The sequence below is a fragment of the Mauremys reevesii genome, linkage group 14 (assembly GCF_016161935.1).
Source record: "Mauremys reevesii isolate NIE-2019 linkage group 14, ASM1616193v1, whole genome shotgun sequence".
NCBI lineage: Eukaryota > Metazoa > Chordata > Testudines > Geoemydidae > Mauremys > Mauremys reevesii.
This window is the reverse complement of record NC_052636.1, coordinates 33639977-33662336: the sequence shown is the minus strand read 5'-3', so window position 1 is coordinate 33662336 and position 22360 is coordinate 33639977. Positions and strand designations below refer to the sequence as shown.

General features: G+C 51.3%; 2 protein-coding genes across 2 annotated transcripts in view; one reads left to right on the top strand and one right to left on the bottom strand.

Annotated features, from left to right (window-relative positions):
* LOC120381652 (zinc finger protein 91-like) overlaps positions 1 to 22360 on the bottom strand; it is a gene marked incomplete at its 3' end in the record, with an annotated part of 230735 nt that overhangs the window by 158714 nt on the left and 49661 nt on the right. The window lies entirely within an intron of this gene.
* LOC120381383 (zinc finger protein 420-like) overlaps positions 1 to 22360 on the top strand; it is a gene marked incomplete at its 3' end in the record, with an annotated part of 82666 nt that overhangs the window by 31731 nt on the left and 28575 nt on the right. Inside the window, exons 3-4 of the mRNA XM_039499577.1 lie at positions 4812 to 4818; positions 7312 to 8252. Of these exons, the coding sequence (XP_039355511.1) occupies positions 4812 to 4818; positions 7312 to 8252 (948 nt within the window). The remainder of the gene's footprint in view (positions 1 to 4811; positions 4819 to 7311; positions 8253 to 22360) is intronic.

Genomic DNA, 22360 nt, shown 5'->3' with positions numbered 1-22360 from the left:
GGGTGCCTTTTCCACTGTTTTCCCGCGAGAACAGCCCCTCTTGGCCAATTAACACACAGTCTCCAGCATGTAACTCTCTCCCAGCTACACAGTATTGAGTGCTGCTAGACAGCCACTCATGAATTACACCTCAGGAGAAAACCAGCAAATTCTCAAGTGCCCAACTTTCCCCCAGAAATGTGCGTCTTGCACTGTCCAGCACGCTACTGAACAACGCAAGCTCATATGAAGTCTGTCATTTCATCAGTGGAAAATGACATGCACCAGCTTGTTACCCCAAACGGCGTTTCCAACACACTTTAATCCAAACACACACAATAAGCCAAGATTGTTAACTACCAAAAACTAAAACTAGGTCCAGCCAATGAAAGGGGCACTCCCAGGAGAGACTGTATAAAGGCTGAAGCATCAAACAACTTTGTAAACCTGAGAGAGCTGCCTTGGGGACAATGACAGGGAGAATCCCCCAAAGTGACTCCTTGGATTCTGCTCTTCTCTGGTCTCTGATTGTTCCTTCCAAAGTAGAGTACTTTGCACTTGTCCCTACTGAATTTCATCCTCTTTCCTTCAGCTCATTTCTCCAGTTTGTCCAGATCATTTTGAATTTTAATCCAATCCTCCAAAGCACTTACAACCCCTCCCAGCTTGGTATTGTCCACAAACTTGATAAGTGTAACAGAGAGACTGTTATTGGGAGGGTTTCACCATGTGTCAGAGGGTTACACCCTGGTGGGAGGGGGCTAGGCCTGTACTGGGATAAGGTCACTCTGTGCTTCACAGTGTGGCAGAACCTAGAGTGTCCATTAGCAGGGGAAAATCTGGGGGGAATCGGCTTGTGGAATGTACAAAAGCCCCATCTGAATTCTTACACCCTGCCCTTTTCACCCCAGCAGGGTACAGAATAACGTCCATGTTTTGCTCCAGATCATCCCGTCCTCCCAGGGGGAAGGAAATGGTTGCAATGGAGCTGGCTCAGGTAAGGGATTCTCAGGGAGCTGGTGGTGGGTTCTGCTTGGAGGGAGAGGAGCAGTAAATGCATAGGAGGGTGGGAATTGCTAGAGGTGGTGGGAGGCAGGAAATATCTCGGGCGGAGAAAGGGAGGAGACAGGATGTGAGAAACCTGCTGACACTAGTGTAGTTTAGGGTGTGATGGGTTGTCACCCGCAGGGGGCAGTCTGGGAACCGCTGTGCCCTCTAACCCTCAAGCTGGGCTGGCCCTTCTCACACTGATTTGCTGGAGATTCAGCCAGCCTCTCTAGGGCCTGTTATCACCCAACACGACAGCAGGTGGCGCCATACACCCAACTAAGCTACCTGAGTGCTTTACCTAAGCCACTCAAGGACAGATAGACGACAACAGCCAATTTCTCAGCTCCCCAACCTTGCACACTTGCTGTAGTATAAATTCAGAATTATACCATCTTATAGTGCACAGGGATCCCTCTAATGTCAGCTCATTAATATAGTTCCCTTCCCTCGATCTGGGACAGATGTGCACAGCGAGCTTGTGCTAACGAAGCTGAGATTTTCCCCAGACACTTCACTCAAAATACGCTGGTTAAGATAAAGCATAAAACAAGTTTATTAGCTGCAGAAAGACAGATTAAGAGACTATAAGTGATAACAAACAGATCAAAGCAGATTATTTAGCAAATAACCAAAACTCAAACTACGCCTAATATACTAGCTGGATAGAATTTGAATTAGCAGTTACTCACCCTGACTGATGATAGAAGCAGTCCACCAAGTTTCCATACAGAAGCTAGAAATCCCTTTACCCTGGGAGCAGCACTTCCCCCACTTCAGTTTTTGTTTCTCAGGTGTTTCCAGGAGTTCTCTTGTGTGGGGAATGAGACCAAGAGATAACGTCACACCCCACCTTATGTAGCTTTTCCATATGGTGGGACCCCTTTGTTCCAAACTCAGTTCCCAGTCCAGTTTGTGGAAAAATACAGGTACTAAAATGGAGTTTAGTGTCATGTGGTCTGGTCACAGGCCCTGCTGTGTCATAGTATCCATGACTCATAGGCTGGCTGAAACATTCAGGGGAAGGCTAAACTCTTCCACAGTCCATTGTCTTTGTTGATGAGCATCAGCACTGTCTGGCGTCTTCATTGTTGTACCTGAAAGGCTCGTTGTGGGTGTTACACAGAGTAAGCACATTTGAAATACAGATACAGAGTCAGTATCCATAACTTCAAATACAAACATGATTCATGCACACAAATAGGATAATCATATTCAGCAAATCATAACTTTTCCAGTGACGCCGCACATAATGCATCTTGTATAAAATACATCATAATTATGTCCTAATCATATTATAACCGTACCACTATGATGAATATGGGGGTGTAGTGTCAGATAGGGCCTAATTTCAAGGCATAGGAGTTGGGAATGGAACTTCCCCTCTTTGTGGAACAGGAAATAACCCTACAGCCAGGGCTGGGACAACTTCCCAGACTCCCAGTGATGGAGCCTGACTCTACTGACACTTCATTAGTTACCACCAACCCCAATCGTTGTGGCAACTGAAAACTTTATCAGTGATGATTTTATACTCTCTTCGAGCTCATAGATAAGAATGTTAAATAGCACAGGGCCAAGAACCAATCCCTGCGGGAACCTGCTAGAAAGAAATCCACTCGACCCTGGTTCCCCATTTACTATCACAGTTTTTAATCTATTTAATGTATGTTGTGTTTATTTTGTATCTTTCTAGTTTTTTTAGTAAAAATATTGTGCTGATCAAGTCATATCCCTTACAGAAGTTTAGGTAAATTACATCAATACTATTAGCTGCAACCAAACTTTTGATCTCATCCAATAAGGATATCCCGTTAGTTTGATAGGCTCTATTTTCTCTAAACCTTTGTTAGTGGGCATTAATCATATTACCCTTCTTTGATTCTTTATTAATGAATGAAATCCAGTATTTGGCTGCTCCATTATCTTCACGAGTATAGATGTCTGACTTCAGGTCTTTTAGAAAGTTTTGGATACAAGTTATCCGGACCCGCTGATTTAAACATGCCTGACTTTAATAGCTGCTGTTTAATGTCCTCATGACTTCTTGTCAGAATGGAAAGAGTGTCGCCATCAACATCTTATGATACGAGTACATCATCTGTTTTTCTCCAAATCCAGGACAGAAATATTTACTGAGGACTTTTACCTCTTCTGCATTATTTTTGATAATTCTGCCATTTCTATCTAGTAAAGTTTGCACTTAATATACTTTTAAAAACTTCCTTCTTATTGTCATTGATTGGTCATTGATTTCTGCTAGCTTTCTTTACCAGTTTTCTACAATTCTGACCTTCTAACTTCTATTCTTTACTATTGACTTCCCCTTTCTTCCATATATTTTATTTGGAGAGTGTTGGGATTCCTACCAGGGAGACCCCAGTAGGGTCCAGAGACCGCCCCATCTCCTATATCAAGCTCTGGCGATGGGATAAATGGGAAGACCCTGCCTCCGTCTGTCAGCTGAGAGACACAACGTTTCTCTCTGTCTACCCTCTGATGCCTCCTGGCTGCTCTAAGCTAGGTGGGGTGGGACTCTGTTAACATGTGACTCCCGGAGCCTCCATTTACCTGGTGCTGCTGTTCCGTGAATAGTGGGGCTGTGAGTGGGGAGCAGGTACTGAGTGTTGGGCTCTTGCTCTTTCAGGGGCCGGTGACCTTCGAGGAGGTGGCTGTGTATTTCACCAGGGAAGAGGGGGCTCTGCTGGACCCCACTCAGAGAGCCCTCTACAGGGATGTCATGCAGCAGAACTATGAGACGGTGACCTCGCTGGGTAAGGAGTCCTGTTCCCTCGGATATTGGAAGGGGAAATGAAGAGTGAAGGTTCATGCCACCCCCACAATGCCACCTCTACTCTGTCTTGTTGCAGCATCCAGGGCCGACTCCAGGCACCAGCCTACCAAGCACATGCTTGGGGTGGCACCTTGGGAGGGGGCGGCGATCGGGGTTTGTTTTTGTTGTTTTTGGTTTGGCCAGGTGGCGCTGTGGGGGGGGGGACTTGGGGGACGCGACGTGGCACTGGGTGGGGCGGGGACTGGGGCGACGCGACGCTCAGGGAGGGGTCGGGCGGCGCTCGTGGGGGCAGGGCGGCGCTCCTTTTTTTTGCTTGGGGCGGCAAAACTGTTAGAGCCGGCCCTGGCAGCATCACCCCAATATGCCAGTAACACACACACTGCCAGAAACCCTCCCCTGCTGCAGAACAGTTTGGGAACAGAGCACAGGAGCTGTATCGCAGTGTCAAATAGCTCCTGTTTGCTCAAGTAAAACTGGGGGTTAGGTCCAGCATAACGAACAGAAGCTTCCTACCCCCGGCCTTCTCTCAAACCCTGAGCCTTCTCAACCCAAACCAGAATGTGCTTGGGGTGTAACAAGCAGGCAACTGGAGTCAGAGCTGCCGATCCAGGGTTACTTATCATACAGACACTCAGTGAGTCCTTGAATGCTGGCTGGGAGTATCCAGACAGGGGAGCTCCAGCAGCAGAACACTGAATCTCACCCAGGATTACAGATGACACAACTCCTCACTGCTCTGGATTGCACCCCAGCATGTGAAAATGGCCTAGGTTGGTAGTGACATTTCTTGAGACATGCAGAGTCTTGCTCCCATATCACCAGGTGTAATAACAATAACAGGAAAGGCTGAATATGGAAAACTGATTGTTCAGCTTGCTTTTGACCTGCAATACAGAGAGCAATATATTCCAAATAAGGAAATTAACGTGCAACGTATGTGTCATTGTTTGGGGTTTTAAGCTTTAAAAAGCTTGTGTGATTTTTAGCTCAGGGGGACAGTATTCCAATAGCTGTCGCCCCCTGCGCACTTTTAACCAAGAAAAGAGCCTCAGGCTGAGCTGATTCAAAATCAATCGTGTGGTCATTTTCCACAACAACTTCAAGTTTTTCCTGTGATGGAATGTAAATGTCTTCTTCCCACCTTCCCCCTGCAGGAGACTGGCTATTTGACCAGCTGTTTGCCTTGCTGTCTCTGAAGAACTGGTCTGTGGGTGTTCCCCAGAATTGTAACTTTTTCAGTAATATCATACTGTAAAATCTCATAACTTTACATACAGTGTTACTACACATTTTAACAGGAGGATAATCTTCAGTAGGTTATGTGATTTCAAATGATACCTCACAAGCCATACTGCATACAAAATTGATCATAATTTTCTAGCTGAGTGAACACAGGGGTATAGACTGACACAGTGTCTGTGTGTGTGTTCCCAGCAGATATGTGGGTATTTCAATCCCTCATAAGCACAGTGTTCGGCATCTTCAAGGACCTGAGGAACTGGTCCTGGGAATTCACTGGTTTACCAGGTGTGACACTGTATGGAATTGTGAGACACTTTGGTATTAATAATAAAATAATAATATAATCTGATAAAATTGCAATGAATTGTGCTAGATATGCCATGTAAGGTGTCAGTGAAAATGTTATGATTTGCCAAGTATGATAATTTTGTTTCTACGTTTGTATCACCTTTGTATTGTGAGTTATAGATATGTAGGGTATATCTGTATTTCCAGACTTGTGCAGTGTTTCTGGGTGACACCCCCAGACATATTGGCATCAATACTGCCTAGCCTGTTTGATGGCCCATTCAGGGTCATCACCTGTACAATGAGCCCATGGAAAGGACCAAGGGGATACACCTATTGAGTCAGCAAGACATGCCGGGGTATGCCTGTGTAATGAGAACTCCAAGGCTTTTCCATGCCACGTGCTGTGAAGCTTGTGTTTGGGACACAGGAAGTACAGGCCACATGGCAAAAGGAATATAAAGGGCAGCTGCATCATCTCCATTTGTCTTCAATCCCCCTTCCTACTTCTGGAGCAACTTCTACAAACTGAACCCTGGAACAAAGGACTGAATGACCCATCCAAGCTATGGATGTGTTCCAGACGGACTTTCAAGCCAGCAACTCACCAATACTGCTAAGAACCTGATATATCCATTTTGGAATGTATCTGACTGCTTTCCCATTTAACTTCTTTCTGTCTTTCTTTCCTTTAAACCTTTAGTTTAGATGCTAAAGGATTGTCTGGAAGGATGGAATTTTGGGTAATATCCAAACCTATACTGACCTGGTGATGTGGGTGAGCCTTTGGGGTCAGAGGAACACTTTGTTTATGTGAGCAGAGTTTTTAAATAACCTCTCACTGTCCTGGACCTCGCTGCTGATTAGGAGCCAGAGAACTGGGATGGAATAAAGGGGGCCGTGTGATTTCTTTTTTCAGCTTCTCGATAACCCGTGTGGGGGATCAGAAGCGCAGTTGGTGACTGGTCAGTGAGTTTAACTTCAGTGTTAACCACCAGATCTGGGAGCATCTGCTCTCCCTTTTTCAGCCTACCCTGATCTTGGCATTTTCAGTGAGAACTGCCCCTGGCCCACCAGGTCACACTAAGCACTGAAGTTAAATTAATAGAATGTTTTTTTATGACCAAGTCTTATGAAATCACCTGAACTCCTTTGTTTTCTTTCATCTGAGCAGGGTTTCCTGTTACCCAGCCTGATGTGATCTCCCAGCTGGAACAAGGGGAAGAGCCATGGGTCCCAGACCTCCAGGGTTCAGAGGAAAGAGAGATCCTGAGAGCTCCCCGCACAGGTGAGGAAACATTAAACCACCCAGAATCTGTAAGTGCCTGAAGGAAACATCTGGGATACCCAACAAAGCCCTTGGGGAGGTCTCTCAGTTCATTATTGTCCCTTGCAGGGGTCGTATCCTCAGGGTAAATATAGTTCATGGCTTCTGCAGATCCTAGCAGACACCAGGCAGTAGCTTCCTCCCTTCCCCCTGCGTATTTGGATGCGATGTGAAGGCTGAATTCATCCCTCTTCTCTCTCCTATTTGGGGGAAGAGTTTGGGGGAGTTCAGCTCCTGATTTTTATTTGACCTGTCTTCAGCACTTGTTTTGTTTGGTCTTCCCCTTTCCATCCCTGTCTGAGGTTTCTGTCTCTATCACAGCAGGTGATGCAATGGCATGTGAGAAAGAGGAGCGGAATTCTCAGCCTGGAAATGTTGAGCCAGTGGGTAAAAACAGAACATTATCTCAAAGATGGAAAAGGAATGTGTCCAGGAGTCATGAGCAGGGAAAATCCTGGGAGATTCAGCACAGACCAAAAACAGATCAAGGAAACCAGCCAGAGAAGAAAGTCGATAAATTTATTTCCTGTTGGGGAACTCAGAAGGTCCTCATGGAAATCACAACACAGCAGGATATCCTCAGGCGAAAGAGAAAAAATACATGCAGGGAGTGTGGAAAAACCTTCTCTCACAGCTCAGCCCTTTCTGTACATCAGACAATCCACACAGGGGACAGGCCCTATGAATGCACTGAGTGTGGGAAAACCTTCAATCGCAGTTCGCACTTTATTAGTCATCAAACAATCCACAGAGGAGAGAGGCCCTTTGAATGCCGTGAGTGTGGGAAATGCTTCACTAGCAGATCAGACCTTTCTCAACATCAGAGAATCCACACAGGGGAAAGGCCCTATGAATGCCATGAGTGTGGGAAATGCTTCACTAGCAGCTCAAACCTTTCTCAACATCAGAGAATCCACACAGGGGAGAGGCCCTTTGAATGCAGTGAGTGTGGGAAAAGCTTCACTAGCAGCTCAGACCTTTCTAAACATCAGAGAATCCACACAGGGGAAAGGCCCTATGAATGCCGTGAGTGTAGGAAAACCTTCAATCGCATTTCACACCTTATTAGGCATCAAACAATCCACAGAGGAGAGAGGCCCTATGAATGCCGTGAGTGTCGGAAATGCTTCACTAGCAGCTCGGCCCTTTCTGTTCATCAGAGAATCCACACAGGGGAAAGGCCCTTTGAATGCCGTGAGTGTGGGAAACGCTTCACTAGCAGCTCAAACCTTTCTCAACATCAGAGAATCCACACAGGGGAGAGACCCTTTGAATGCAGTGAGTGTGGGAAACTCTTCACTAGCAGCTCAAACCTTTCTCAACATCAGAGAATCCACACAGGGGAGAGGCCCTTTGAATGCAGTGAGTGTGGGAAATGCTTCACTAGCAGCTCAAACCTTTCTCAACATCAGAGAATCCACACGGGGGAGAGGCCCTTTGAATGCCATGAGTGTGGGAAAAGCTTCACTCAAAGATCAGTCCTTTCTAGACATCAGAGAATCCACACAGGGGAGAGCCCCTATGAATGCACTGAGTGCGGGAAAACCTTCAATCGCAGTTCGCACCTTATTAGGCATCAAACAATCCAGGGAGGAGAGAGGCCCTATGAATGCAGTGAGTGTGGGAAATGCTTCACTAGCAGCTCAAACCTTAGATTTAATTTACCTTGGTTCCTCAACTGTTGCTACAGCTCTAGTACCCATCAATCCAAAAACTGAGAGAAATGGAGAGTTCCAATCATTGTCCTTTTAGTATCTTATTGTTCCTCTCTCTGTTTTTTGTGCTGGCCTTTCTATTCTATCATTTTCTGCCTTTGTTTAGTTGGTAACAGTTGGTTTCCATCACTCACGTTTGTTTGTTTAAATCTCTATCCGTTGTTAAATAAATTTTTTGCTTGTTCGATAACTGGACTCAGGTGCTGTGTGAGATACAGTAGCAATGGTCCACAGTAAAACTAGTAACCTGGGATACTTGGGGAAGACAGGATCTGGGATTTCACCAACTATCTGGTGATCCGGGCTGGACCCCAGAGGGGGACACATTGAAGGAACTCAAGGGTTAAGGTGGCTGCTGTAGCTCAGAGGAGGGTCCTTGAGTTCCAGCAGGCTGGTGAGTTTGGTCACTAACATCCAGCTGCCAAATGCAAACTCCTCTTCCTTGTGGCAGGTGGCAACAAGGAGACTCACAGTCCTCAGCACCCTGAGAAGGGTCACAGTGTGTCTCTGTGTTGATCCACCTGTCAAATTCACACAGGGAAAGCTCCCGATAGCACAAAACTCTGCCCTATGAAATCATGGAACATGTGCTCTTTGCTCTGTGAAAGCATGTAAAGAATCCAAGCGCTGGAGGACAGGTTTTGGGTCCAGAGTGACCTAGACAAATTGGAGGATTGGGCCAAAAGAAATCTGAGGAGGTTCAACAAGGAGAAGTGCAGAGTCCTGCACTTAGGACGGAAGAATCCCAGGCACTGCCACAGACTGGGGACTGACGGAGTGAGGGGGGATTTGATAGCAGCCTTCAAGTACCTGAAAGAGAAGCTGTGTGGGCTTTCTCCTGGCCACTTTTGCTGGGCTGGGCAGGCAGCCTGGAGGCCTTTCTAGAAGAGAACTGGGAACTGAGTTAGAAAAACCAATGTGAAAACCAGAACCTCAGGTTTAGACTCATTTATTTATAATATTAAATCTTCAATTCTAGTGTCACAGTCAATACAATTGCTTCAGCCTGATAGTTGCCCAAAGGGAAACTTAACATCTCTCCAAGGGGAGTGGAGAGAAAACACTTTTCAGAGTCCAAGAGAGTCAAGGCGGGTGAGGGTAGGAGCTTGCAGAGGACCAACCTCTGTTGGTGAAAGAGACAAGCTGTGGAGCTAACCCCACACACTTCTTCAGTTCTGTGTAGCCTGGTAGTTCGTCTCTTCCATAACCAGCAGTTAGAACATAAGAACAGCCACACTGAGTCAGACCAGTTCATCTAGCCCACTATCCCGAAAGTGGCCAATGCCCGGCGCCCCAGAGGACCCCTGGGACCAACATGGATACAACACCACCACAAACAAGGTTAAAAGTCAATGCACATGGAGAAGCATCTTGTGTTTCATTCCTTATGTCCTAGTCCCATCATGTGGCCATTTCCTTTTCTTCCTTTCTGTTAAAAGCTTTGGTGTTTTGCACAGAAACATTATTTCCCCAGGAGAGACCCAGGAGTGGGGGGCTGCATTCCTGTGCCAAACAGTCACTGGAAGGGGGCAGACAAAGGCCTTTAGGACGAGGCGTCCGTCACTGTCAAAAGATCATCTCCCTCCTGCAGGTCACTGGCAGCCTGAATTTGTTCCTTATCCTCCCAGAGTCTGGGGGCTGGAATCAGCACTACCCAGCCCCTCCGTATGTAGCAGGAACAAACACAAACCTGGTCTTTAAAACAAGCTGTCCCCTTCCTCCTCAGGGAAGATTGTGTGGGGCGGGTGTGGGGCCAGCTCCCAATGAGATCTGTTTTCACCTTAGCCCCCTTTCAGTCACTCTGGGATGGTAACTCTGCTCCCAACTGTGCGGCAGCTTCCAGCCCATCCACCCTGCTCACTAACTCTGTGGTCATGTGTCACCCCCTTTGCCAGCACACAGAGCCTGCAGGAAAGCTACTCCTGCCAGATGCATTGGTGGTATAGTGGTGTGTGTAGGTGCCTTCTAAGCACTTCATCTGGGTTTGATTCCCAGCCAATGCAATAATGGCTTTTCTCTTCTGTTGTTTCCTCATCTGGAAGTGGTACAATTTCAGTCACATTGTGTTACAATCACATTATCTATAGAATGAAACAATAAATGTGTCAAAGTCCAGCAGGTCATACAGGATGGAGGCACACAAGGGGCTGGAATGTGTCATCTGAGAAAGACAGAACACTTGGAAACCTGCATCTCCCCTCCCCTGGCCTTGCGTGTTATGATTCCAGCTGCGTGAGCTGTTTGTAGGATGTTTCTGCATAATGGCGAAATGAAGTTTTGAGTCAGTTTTTGCTCCTGCAGATTCCTTTGCTGTTACAATTATAATGACATGAACAAAAGGGAGGCACAATAAACATAAACCCCAAATTGCAATACAGGGGGGGAAAGAGACGATCACGGTTAAGCCAAACACGTCAAAATAAAAATTAATACTAAAAAAGGGGAGGGGGAAGAGCTCAGGTATGTGGAGATCCCCTTGATATTTCAATGCACATTGTTAGAATCAAAGTTCAGACTTGACACTGGAAAACCTGCAGCTGTGATGAGCAAGATGGAGTTGGGACACCCGTTCTGCTTCAATCATTTATTGTCTCTCTGTTCTCTCCTTCTTCTCCCCCCAATTCCTCATCTCCAATGTCTCTGCCTCTCTCCTCTTGCTCCCTCTCCCCTGCCCTTTCCAAGAACTCACAGTCTACAGCATTTAGGACAAGCCAGAGCTCCCATGTTCTGCACATGATCCTGTGTCAGAGGACGTGGGACCCCGGTCAGAACCAGTCACCAGATCAATATGACCCTTTATGGGCGACTTCTCTGCCTGCTCTGCAATTTACACCCCCCCCCTGAAGGGGGTGGGGTACAGCTCTGACTGAGAGGCCCCACAGGAGACACTTCAGCCCAAAGACAAATTTGTGTGAAATGCTGAGAAGTGAAGAGCCCCTTCCTCCCCAAATCCCCAGAACTCTAGAGTCACCCCCATGGCACCAGCACAGGGAACCCAGTGAGATGGGGTTACAGAATACAAGGGGGAGGGAGCAGGGGAGAGAGGTGACAGGGAGTTTCTTTCTTTCCTTCTCTCATCACTTTCTGTTCTTCTCTTTCCTTCCAGGAACTGCAGTCACAGCAGGGAGGGGTTTGTCTCTTTATTAGGGATCCCTCTGTGTCACGGAGGCTGCACAAGTCATAGATTCTGTGACTTCTGCAGTGGCCACTGCGGCTGACTCCGTGGCTGTCCCAGCAGCTGGCCTGGGGACAGCTTGAGCAGTGGTTCCAAGGGCGGCAGGAGCAGCCACAGCTCAGTGGCTCCTGGCACCTGTCCCGAGGTGGCCGGAGCAGGGCTGGTCTCTGGGGCTCCCCTGACCTGGCAGCATCTGGAGTGGCAGTGGGTCCCCGGGGCTTCTCCCCCAGTACATGGTGCCACGGGCACCCTGGACTCCCTGCGCCCACAGCTGGTGCCACGGACCTCCTGGGCCTCCCTCCCCACGATTCAATGAGGGGTATTTATGGTATAAGTCATGGCCGGGTCATGGGCAATGAGCTTTTGGGTTTTGCCCGTGATCTGTCCATGACATTTACTAAAAATACCTGTGATTAAATCTTCGCCTTCCTCATTATCGATCAAATAAATCGAAACGCCTCCACCTGCAAGTGGATTTAGCCCAGGACCCTCAGAGTCAGCAGCTGTTATGCCCCCACTGAGCTCCCTGGTCAGGTGTCCTAGCGCTGGAAGCCTCCTGTTTAGATCCTAAAATAGCGTTTTTGCACCAATGGGGCTGAAATTTTGGACCGGACATTGTAGCTCCACCATTATTTTACTGAATTGCTTCAAAACAGCAAGTCAAGAAAGTCTCCTAAGTGCCAGGCTCTCTGCCATGGAAACAGCTGCCCCTGCTCTGCAGGGGTCTGTGCGCTCCACACAGCAACGTACACACCTGCTCCGCACTGAAGGGGGGTCAGACAGTGACAGGGCTGGTAACACAAATACTTCAGACTATTAACTCCAGGTCCCTTCCTTTCTTTAACCCAGGGAGTAGCTCAAACCTCCAAAGTGCCTGGCCAGGGGCAGGACATTGGCACAGCAAGGGAGGGGTGTGGCAGTGACATCACAAAGGCCTTTGGCAGGACCTCAGCCTATTGGTCAAAGGTGGTGGGGAGGTGGTGACCTCACAGAGAGATGCTGACATCAGCCAGGCAGGACAGGGGCGAGGGGCCAGGGAAACCTCAGAGACCCCTGTGGCTTTGCTCCAGCAAGTCTCCTTCTCCAGGTCTCTCTCTGAGGACTGAGAGAGTATTCGGGTTCACAGACGTGAGCGCCACAAGGAACCTCTTTTGAGTTTTCTCCTTCCCTTTTAGTGTTTTTACTAGAAAACAGCCGTCCCTGTTTGGAAGGTAAAAGCCTCCTGGAGGTTTGAAACCTGTTCAGTCTGATCCATCTGTTGCAGGGGAGTGCTCTGCAGCTCCCACTGTGGGAGGTCCACCCAAAAATGTGGGGCTGAAATAGTGCTCGGGCAGTGATCCCCACCAGTGACCTGGGCCATCCTTTGGGCTCTCTGGTGAGAACCCTCAGCCTCCCGTCCTCAGTCTCTACCCTGATTGGCTGAGCAGGGGGTTATTGACAGGGAGGAGACTCAGGTCCTTGTTGTTCTCTTTCAAGACCAAGGAAATAAGTCAGAACCAGTTCTATGTTTGATAAATTTTGCTGCTTCTCTGCATTAATGGTCTCTGAGCAGTTGATGATTCTCTCTAACATTGCAGTTCTCCTCAAATACTTGCTGAATAATTCCTGTGCACTGTTGTTGGTCTGGAGCTCATCAGAGCACTTTATTCAGGTCATTCAATGTCTGAAATTCAAGATCCGATGGTTAGTTTGAAAATCAGGGCTCTTGGGTCCTATTCCCAACTGTGCCACTGACTGGCTGTGTGACCTAAGACAAGTCAATTCTCCTTTCTCAGCCTTAGCTTCTCCCTCTTTCAAGTAGGGATAATAATGATCCGCTCCTACCTACCTCACAGTGGGTGGAGGCAGGGCTGGCTATAGATTTTTTTTGCCACTCAAAGGAAAAAAAATTTAGCTGCTCCCACCCACACCCTCCTGCTGCCCAACCCCTGGGCTCCCCTCCCCCATTTGAACCCTCTACTGCCCCAGTCCTGGGCTCTCCCCCCACACATACACACCCCTGCCACCCTAGCTCTGGGCTCTGCCCCCCTGTCCTGCACCCTCCTGCCGTGGGCTCTCCCCCACACATGCCCCACTTTGCCTCAGCTCTGTGCTCCCCCCTCCCCGCCAGTGGTCCCCCACCCACACACCCTCTGCTGCCCCAGCCCTGGGCTGCCCCCCCACCTGTACCCTATGGGGGGCGCAATTTTATTTTTTGCGTTGGGTGCAAAAATAGCTAGTTACGGCTCTGGGACCCCATATTGCGCTAGGTGCTGTACAATCCCTGGCCAACACTGGGACACCCAGGGGTTTCCCCTCAATTTTCCTGAGCCTCTGCTGCCCAACTTCTTCTGAGTCCATCTGGATCACCCACCCCCCCGCCGCAAAAACCCACCTTTCCAAACAGTCCTCCTTTCCCTGCCCCCTAATTCTGCTTTCACACCCTGGGCCCATCTCCTCTGTTTGTTCTCCCCGGGTGATCAGAGATGAAGGCAACTTCAGCCACTGGAGCCAGCCCCAGCGAGTTGCAGACACAGGAAGGGAGCAGCTGGGAGCAGGGGGTTCTGGGAAGGAGACAGGAGAACAAATCTAACCAGGGGCGGCTCTACACAGTAGGCTGCCCCAAGCAGCGCGGAGCGCTGCGCCGCCCTTCCCCGGTCCCGCGGCGGGTCCCCTCTTTCCGCGGCTCCGGTGGAGCTCCCGGCGGCATGCCTGCGGCAGGTCCACCAGAGCCCGGGACCAGCAGACCTGCCGCAGTCATGCCTGCGGGAGCTCAACCGGAGCCGCGGGAAGACGGGACCCGCTGCAGTCATGCCTGCGGCAGGTCCGCTCGTCCCGGGCTCCGGTGGACCTGCCGCATGCCGGGCGGAGCTCCACCGAGCCAAATGCCGCCCCTGAAACGGCCGCCCCAAGCGCCTGCTTGGCGCTGGTGTCCAGAGCCGCCCCTGGACCTAACGTGGGGCAGCTCCAGGGGCGGGGCTCTAGCACAGGCCGGGGGCGGGACAGCTCCTGGGGGCGGGGCTCTGGCACAGCCCAGGGGCGGGGCAGCTCTTGGCGTGTGGGGCTCTGGCACAGGCCGGGGCGGGGCAGCTCCTGGGAGCGGGGCTCTGGCACAACCCGGGGGCGGGGCAGCTCCTGGGGCGGGGCTCTGGCACAGACGGGGCGGGCCAGCTCCTGGGGCGGGGCTCTGGCACAGCCCAGGGCGGGGCAGCTCCTGGGGCGGGGCTCTGGCACAGGCCGGGGCGGGGCAGCTCTTGGGGGCGGGGCTCTGGCACAGTCTGGGGCGGGGCAGCTCCTGGGGCGGGGCTCTGGCACAGGCCGGGGTGGGGCAGCTCCTGGGGCGGGCTCTGGCAGAGCCCGGGGCGGGGCAGCTCCTGGGGCGGGGCTCTGGCACAGCCCGGGGCGGGGCAGCTCCTGGGGCGGGGCTCTGGCACAGCCTGGGGGCGGGGCAGCTCCTGGGGGCGGGGCTCTGGCACAGTGTGACGCAGGAGCCCGGGCCCAGCAGCTGCTCCCTGGTGGCCACGTGCTACCAGCAGCGCTGGAGCCGCCCGGGCCGGAGCGGAGCCGCTGTTCTCAGCTGCAGCAGGAGCTGCCCCCGGCCCCGCTGGGCCCCCGGTGGGGATCGACCCTGGGGCCCGGGGCTCCCCTGGGGGCGGCGGGCGGGGCGGGCGGGGAGAGGCCGGAGCTGCAGGCGGGGAAGGGCGGGGGGGCAGGCGGGGGGTTGGTTGGTCTCTGGGCACCAGGGGAGCCCCGGGGCCGAGTGGGTGTGTGAGTGTCCCGGGCCCAGGCGGGCGCATGGGGAGCCCTGGCACCCCAATGCCCTGAGCCCCGGCTGGGAGGCTGCCCTCCCGTGGGGGCCTGGGAGGAGGCTGCGGCGGCTGCAGGTGGGTGCTCTGCCCCCCGGGACTGACCCGCTGCCGGCAGCGTGTGGCGCCTCCTCCGCTGAGCTTTTCCCCGGGGGCGGCCTGGGCGCAGCTGCGATCAGCTGTTTGCTGGGCGGGCCTGCTCCGCTGCTCCCCGCCCTGGGGTTGAGTGAGCCCCCAAAACAGCCCCAGGGGTTGGTGGGGGGGCGGGGCCAGCAGCAGCAGAACCCCCGCTCCCCTGGGGCTGCCCCGCCCCGCTCGGGCTGGGGGCTCTGCCAGGGCCCCCGCGGGAATCGCTGCTCCCTGCCCGCCAGGCTCGGCTCCGGCCACAGCAGCGGCGGGTGCCCCGGGGAGCCCGGCTGGGGCAGGGGCAGGGGCAGGGGGAGGAGAAGCTCTAGATACGGGCAGGGGAGGGGAGCCGAGCTGTGGGGGAGGAGGAGAAGCCCTGGACTGGGCTGGAGCCACGCGGGGAGGCTGGGGAGGGGGAGAAGCCCTGGGCCCCTGCAGGTGGGGGGGATGGAGGGGGAGAAGAGCCACCCTGGAGCAGGGAGGAGAACCCCGGGCCCTGGCAGAAGATGTGGGGCTGAAGTCCCCGGCTCGGGAGCCCCAGCCACCTTAGTGGCAGAAGTTGCAGGGCTGAAGCCCTGACCCCCCCTCTGTGTGGAGCTGGCCTGAGCCCCTCTCGCTCCCATCCCCCCTGTGGAGCTGGCTCCCACTCTCTGGCTGTGGAGAAATTCAGCCCAAATCTCCCCATGTTGGTATCTCCATTTCCCCCCCATCACCCAGCCATGAATGGATTTAGCCCAGGAGGCAGGGTCAGTGTTGGGCCCCACTGGGCAGGTGGGATCTAGGGCACAAGGAGGAGAAGTGACTTTCCCAAGGCTAAACAGGGAGTCTGTGGCAGAGCAGAGACTCAAACCCAGAACGCCTGAGTCCTGTGCCTTAACCACTAGGCAACCTTCCCACTGAAGGAGAGGGAACCTCCTCCGCCAGTTTGAGTGTGTGGGTGGGATCAGCCACTAGACAGAGCTGCCAGGAGGTGGGGAGGGGGGTTGGATAGTTGGGGGTGATTAGAGGGTGGGGGTCTCTGGAGGGGTGGTCAGGGGATAAGGAACAGGGGTTGGATGGGTTGAGGGTTTGGGGGTGGAGCGGGGTTGGGGCAGGCAGGAGCCGAGGGAGTTGGATGGGTCGGGAGTTGTGGGGTCCTGTCAGGGGCGGGAGTGGTTGGATGGGGCGTGGAGTCCCGGAGGTCTGTCTGGGGTGGGGTGTGGATAAGGGTCAGGGGACAGGTAGGGGTAGGGTCCTAGGGAGGCAGTTACAGTGGGGTGTTCCAGGAGGGGGCAGTCAGGGACAAGGAGCAGGGGTGGGGTTCTGTGGGGGCAGCCAGGGGCAGGAAGGGGAGGCAGTGGATGGGGTGGGGCTAGGGCGGGGCTCCCTGGGTGCACACCCTAATGAAATGTGCTGCACACGCCTATGGTCACGGGGGTGAGCCACTCGCATCCTTTCCCTGTTTGTGCCGTTTCTTTCCATCTCAAAACCTGAGAACAATTCTCTCTGGTTCTTCCCCTTCTCTCTCCCCTCCCCACATGTGGCTAGAAAATCCAAGGAGATTCCCTCGTTTTCCCTAAAGTTATTGACTCTCTCGTCTTCCCTATTTTCTCTGTAATTCTTCAATTCTCCTCAGCTTTGGGATATGAACCCAGCCCGTTTATCTGCAGCAATTTGTCCTTGGGTGGGTGGGAATTTGCTGTCCTGTGTCACTCCCCCAGCGTGGGTTGTGGTTAGTGGGTGCTGGCTGGGGGAGCCCGCAGACACGGCTGCCTCTGGGGGGGCCGGTCTCTGCCAGCGACAGGACATGACCGCACAGGAGGGGAAGGGAGGAGCCAGTGTCCCTATGGGGCCTGCCCAGCCCCTTTGGTTCTGCTCCTTTCCAGCATTTTGTTCAGAGACTTTATTACTGGGGAGGCTGAAAAATCTCCCTGTGGGCTTAGCCTGGCAGGAGGGGCCAGGTCTCCCCTGCAATAAAGAGCTGGAGCATGTTCCCAGCATGGCAGAGCCTAGGCTGTGTCTCTGCAGGGAAAGATCCTGGGGGAATCGTGATGTGACATGAACTAAAGCCTGTTCTGAAACCTCCACAACTGCCCTTCTCGCCCTGCCAGGCTGCAGGATGTCGTCCATGTTTCGCTCCAGCTCATCCCATCCTCCCATGGGACAGGGAAGGGAAATGGCTGCAGAGGATCCCGTCCAGGTAGGGGTTATGGGGGGGTTGCTGGTGGGTTTCTGCTGGAGGGAGAGGGACAGCAAATGCACCGGAGGAGGGAGGCTTGGGCAGTCTGGTTTGGGGGTTGGAGTTTGCCAAAAAATTCCCAGGGTGGAGAATGGGAGGAGGCCAGGGTGTAGCAAACCTGTTGGGACTTGTTCAATACGTGGCTTCCATTCTAGGAACAGACCCATGAGGGAAGAGAAGCCGTGTGGCGGCTTCGCACTCAGGCCCAGCAAGGTGGAGACGGAGACTAGGTGAGCTGGGGTTGGGGGGCGTCCCGCACCGCAGCAGGTACGGGCGGGGGGGGGGTCAGGTGAGCTGGCGATGGGGGAAGAGAGCTGAGGAGGCGAGTGGGCGGGCAGTGGCGGGGGCGGGTGAGCCGGCAGCAGGGGAGGGGGTTGAGGAGGTGAGCAGGGGTGGGGGCTGAGGAGGTGAATGGTGAGTCAGTGGCTGACCTGTTCTGCTGATCTGGTCGGGCTCCCAGCCCTCTCCAAGGGTTGCAGCTGTCTGGAGGTGCTGCCGTCCACGCCTTCCTCAGTCCCACCTCATTCACGCCACAGGGCGACGGATTACCACGTGGGGCGAAGATCTTATTCTACTTCTAGCAAAAAAGACATTTCTTTTACCTTAATTATATTACCTTAGGGGCCCCTATAACATATTAGCAAGGTTCATTACCGCTGTTTTGGCAGGGTGGTGCTGGGGAAGGAGGGTTTGTTTCACGAGGCGGCGGCGCTCGGGGGAATTGTTTCGAGGGGCTGGGCAACGCTAATGGGGTTCTTTTCAAAGGGCGGGCGGTGCTGGGGGGGCTGTGTTTCGGGGGGCTGGGCGGTGCTGGGGGGGTGTTTCAGCAGCACTGGGGGTGGGGGGTTTTCGGTGAGGCTGGAAGGTTTTCAGCCCTCAGCTGTTTTCTTTGGAGTAATATTGCCCTCGCCGCTTTACGAGTTGTGCAGGCCTAGACTAAACCACAGACTCTGGACTCAGCATTCATGTATCCTGCAGTCTGAACTTTGAATCCGATACATTCCCTCATTGGCTACCATTGTTTGCCCAGCATGGAAGTGGTTCTTGTCCAACAAGGCAGCCAGATTGGGACCCGTAGGCATGGAATGACTCTGAAGGAATCAGCTGTTTCTCTCTGCGCTTTGGATCCAAATGGTAAAAGACAGTTGCTCCCAATTTAATTATGGTGTCCTTTAGGAGTGTGATCAATGCCACTTAACTAGGGAGCAGGGTTCTAAAAATAGTTTACCTGGGCCACAGGTCACCATAGCTTCCATCTCTGGGGTGAAAATGAACCACTAGTACCTACAATTTCTACCCAAGTTCTTGTCAAATCTTTGACCTTACTTGGAGTAATTTTACACTTCTCTGGCGTAGAATTCTTCACCAACCGCACAACAGATCAGTAGCGATAGTGAGGTACAACTCCCCCTTCTGTGCCCTTTTATTTCTTTAATCTGGTGGCACAGATTAAAATTAGGGACTAAATTCAGGTGCAACTTAGAATCCCTGTAAGACAACAAATGTCAGGTCTCTATTAAAAAGAGGTATCTTTCTGCAGCTATAGCACATTCAACATGGAGTCATTTTCTACACATTTGTAGAATCTCCCAGGTGTGAGCTAAACAGAAATGTCACTTCCATTTTTCCCATCTCTACCTAGATAGGGATTGTATTTCCCAAATAATAGGCAACATGCACCTGATTAGGAAGGCGATATCTTCAGGAGCAACCTCCTGCAAGGCCTGGGCCAGAGCGGCTTTGGTAGCCAAATGCATGGGTACTTTGTTTAATTACAAGTAATTTACGAGGGAATCCTCTTCCCAGCCCTTTAGAAAAAATATAGGCCTAAGAAGCTGAACAAAAGGGAGATTGGGATGGTGATGAGGAATCAGGGTAAATCAGAGGGATTCCCTATGTTCTTCTGCTGTTATAGAGGAGAAATGACATTTTCCCCTATCCCTGCGCTGTTCCCGCACTTTGTTATAGTTCAATATATTTTAAGTGAGGAAAATGGTAGCAAAAATATCTGCTCCCCAGCACAACCTGAACCAACATCAGAGCAACTGGGAATGAAACAATTGGTTTCCAAAGGGAGAACTCGATGACTAACAATTGCTGTGAAATGGGGGAACAGTAGAACCGTGATGCTCAGGGTTTGTTTAGACTAGGGAAAGTGATGGAGTTTAGGTCAGGTCAAGGGGGAAGCTAATGCCAACCCCTGCACCTGGGCTGCATCTGCTCTACAACTAAAATTTCCTTTTTACCCCAAGATCACTAACTTGAGCAGCCAACGCCATGTACAGCCCTAGTGGATGGAAGGCTCGGGTAGTTTTTGCCTCAGTGTAGCTTGTTGGGTGTGACGATACGGTCCTGGCGGGACCCAACTGAGAGTGCCAGTTCAGGACCAATTGCTTAAACAGGGCAGTTACAGCCCTGGGCTGGGGTTTTTCCACCTGTAAGGCAAACCAAACCAGCCAGACAAAGAGGAGTTTGGTTTCACACCACTGGCTAACCACAAGTCACACAAGCAATTTCCTTAGATACTCCACAAAAAGAACAGGAGTACTTGTGGCACCTTAGAGACTAACAAATTTATTTTAGCGTGAGCTACAGCTCATTTCTTCGGATGCATAGAATGGAACACACAGAAAGGAGATATTTATACATACAGAGAACATGAAAAGGTGGAAGTATGCATACCAACCGGAAAAGTCTAATCAATTGAGATGAGCTATCATCAGCAGGAGGAAAAAACTTTTTGAAGTGGTAATTAAGATGATCCATAGGAGGTGTGAGGAGAACTTAACATAGGGAAATAGATTCAATTAGTGTAATGACCCAACCATTCCCAGTCTCTGTTTAGGCCAGAGTTAATTGTATCTAATTTGCATATTAATTCCAGTTCAGCAGTTTCTCTTTGGAGTCTGTTTTTGAAGTTTTTTGTTGCAAAATAGCCACCTTCAAGTCTGTCACTGAGTGGTTAGAGAGGTTGAAGTGTTCTCCCACTGGTTTTTGAATGTTATGATTCCTGATGCCAGATTTGTGTCCATTTATTCTTTTGCGTAGAGACTGTCCAGTTTGGCCAATGTACATGGCAGAGGGGCATTGCTGGCACATGATGGCATATATCACATTGGTAGATGTGCAGGTGAATGAGCCCCTGATGGCGTGTCTGATGTGATTAGGTCCTATGATGGTGTCACTTGAATAGATGTGGACAGAGCTGGCATCGGGCTTTGTTGCAAGGACAGGTTCCTGGGTTAGTGTTCATGTTGTATGGTGTGTGGTTGCTGGTGAGTATTTGCTTCAGGTTGGGAGGCTGTCTGTAAGCGAGGACTGGCCTGTCTCCCAAGATCTGTGAGAGTGAGGGATCATCTTTAAGGATAGGTTGTAGATCTTTGATGATGCGCTGGAGAGGTTTTAGTTGGGGGCTGTAGGTGATGGCTAGTGGCGTTCTGTTATTTTCTTCGTTAGGCCTGTCCTGTAGTAGGTGGATTCTGGGTACTCTTCTGGCTCTGTCAATCTGCTTCTTCACTTCAGCAGGTGGGTATTGTAGTTTTAAGAATGCTTGATAGAGATCTTGTAGGTGTTTATCTCTGTCTGAGGGATTGGAGCAAATACGGTTGTATCTTAGAGCTTAGCTGTAGACAATGGATCGTGTGGTGTGTCCGAGATGGAAGCTGGAGGCATGTAGGTAAGTATTAGCGGTCAGCGGGTTTCCGGTATAGGACCATCGCTTATTAGCACAGTAGTGTCTAGGAAATGGATCGCTTGTGTGGATTGGTCTAGGCTGAAGTTGATGGTGGGATGGAAATTGTTAAAATCACGGTGGAATTCCTCGACGGCTTCTTTTCCATGAGTCCAGATGATGAAGATGTCAGCAGTGTAGTGCAAGTAGAGTAGGGCGTTAGGGAACGAGAGCTAAGGAAGCGTTGTTCTAAGTCAGCCATAAAGATGTTGGCATACTGAGGGGCCATGCGGGTATCCATAGCAGTGCCACTGACTTGAAGGTACACATTGTCCCCAAATGTGAAATAGTTGTGGGTGAGGACAAAGTCACAAAGTTCAGCCACCAGGTTTGCCGTGATATTATCGGAGATACTGTTCCTGATGGCCTGTAGTCCATCTTTGTGTGGAATGTTGGTGTAGAGGGCTTCCACATCCATAGTGGCCAGAATGGTGTTTTCTGGAAGATCACCAAGGGATTATAGTTTCTTCAGGAAGTCAGTGGTGTCTCGAAGATAGCTGGGAGTGCTGGTAGCATAGGGCCTGAGGAGAGAGTCCACATAGCCAGACAATCCTGCTGTTAAGGTGCCAATGTTTGAGATGATGGGGTGTCCAGGATTTCCAGGTTTATGGATCTTGGGTAGCAAATAGAATACATCTACTCTGAAACTTAGACACTCCAGTCTGCCAGTATCACCACCAGGGCCACTTGTCCTGCGGATGAATGGTTATGAAAACCAACACCCCAATAAAAGAAAACGGTTCTCTCGATCCCAAGGAATCAAGTCCCAGACCCAGGTCAATATACAAATCAGATCTTACCCACAAATCATGCTGTTGCCAATCCTTTAGAATCTAAAATCTAAAGGTTTATTCATAAAGGGGAAAAAGGTAGAGATGAGAGCTAGAATTGGTTAAATGGAATCAATTACATACAGTAATGGCAAAGTTCTTAG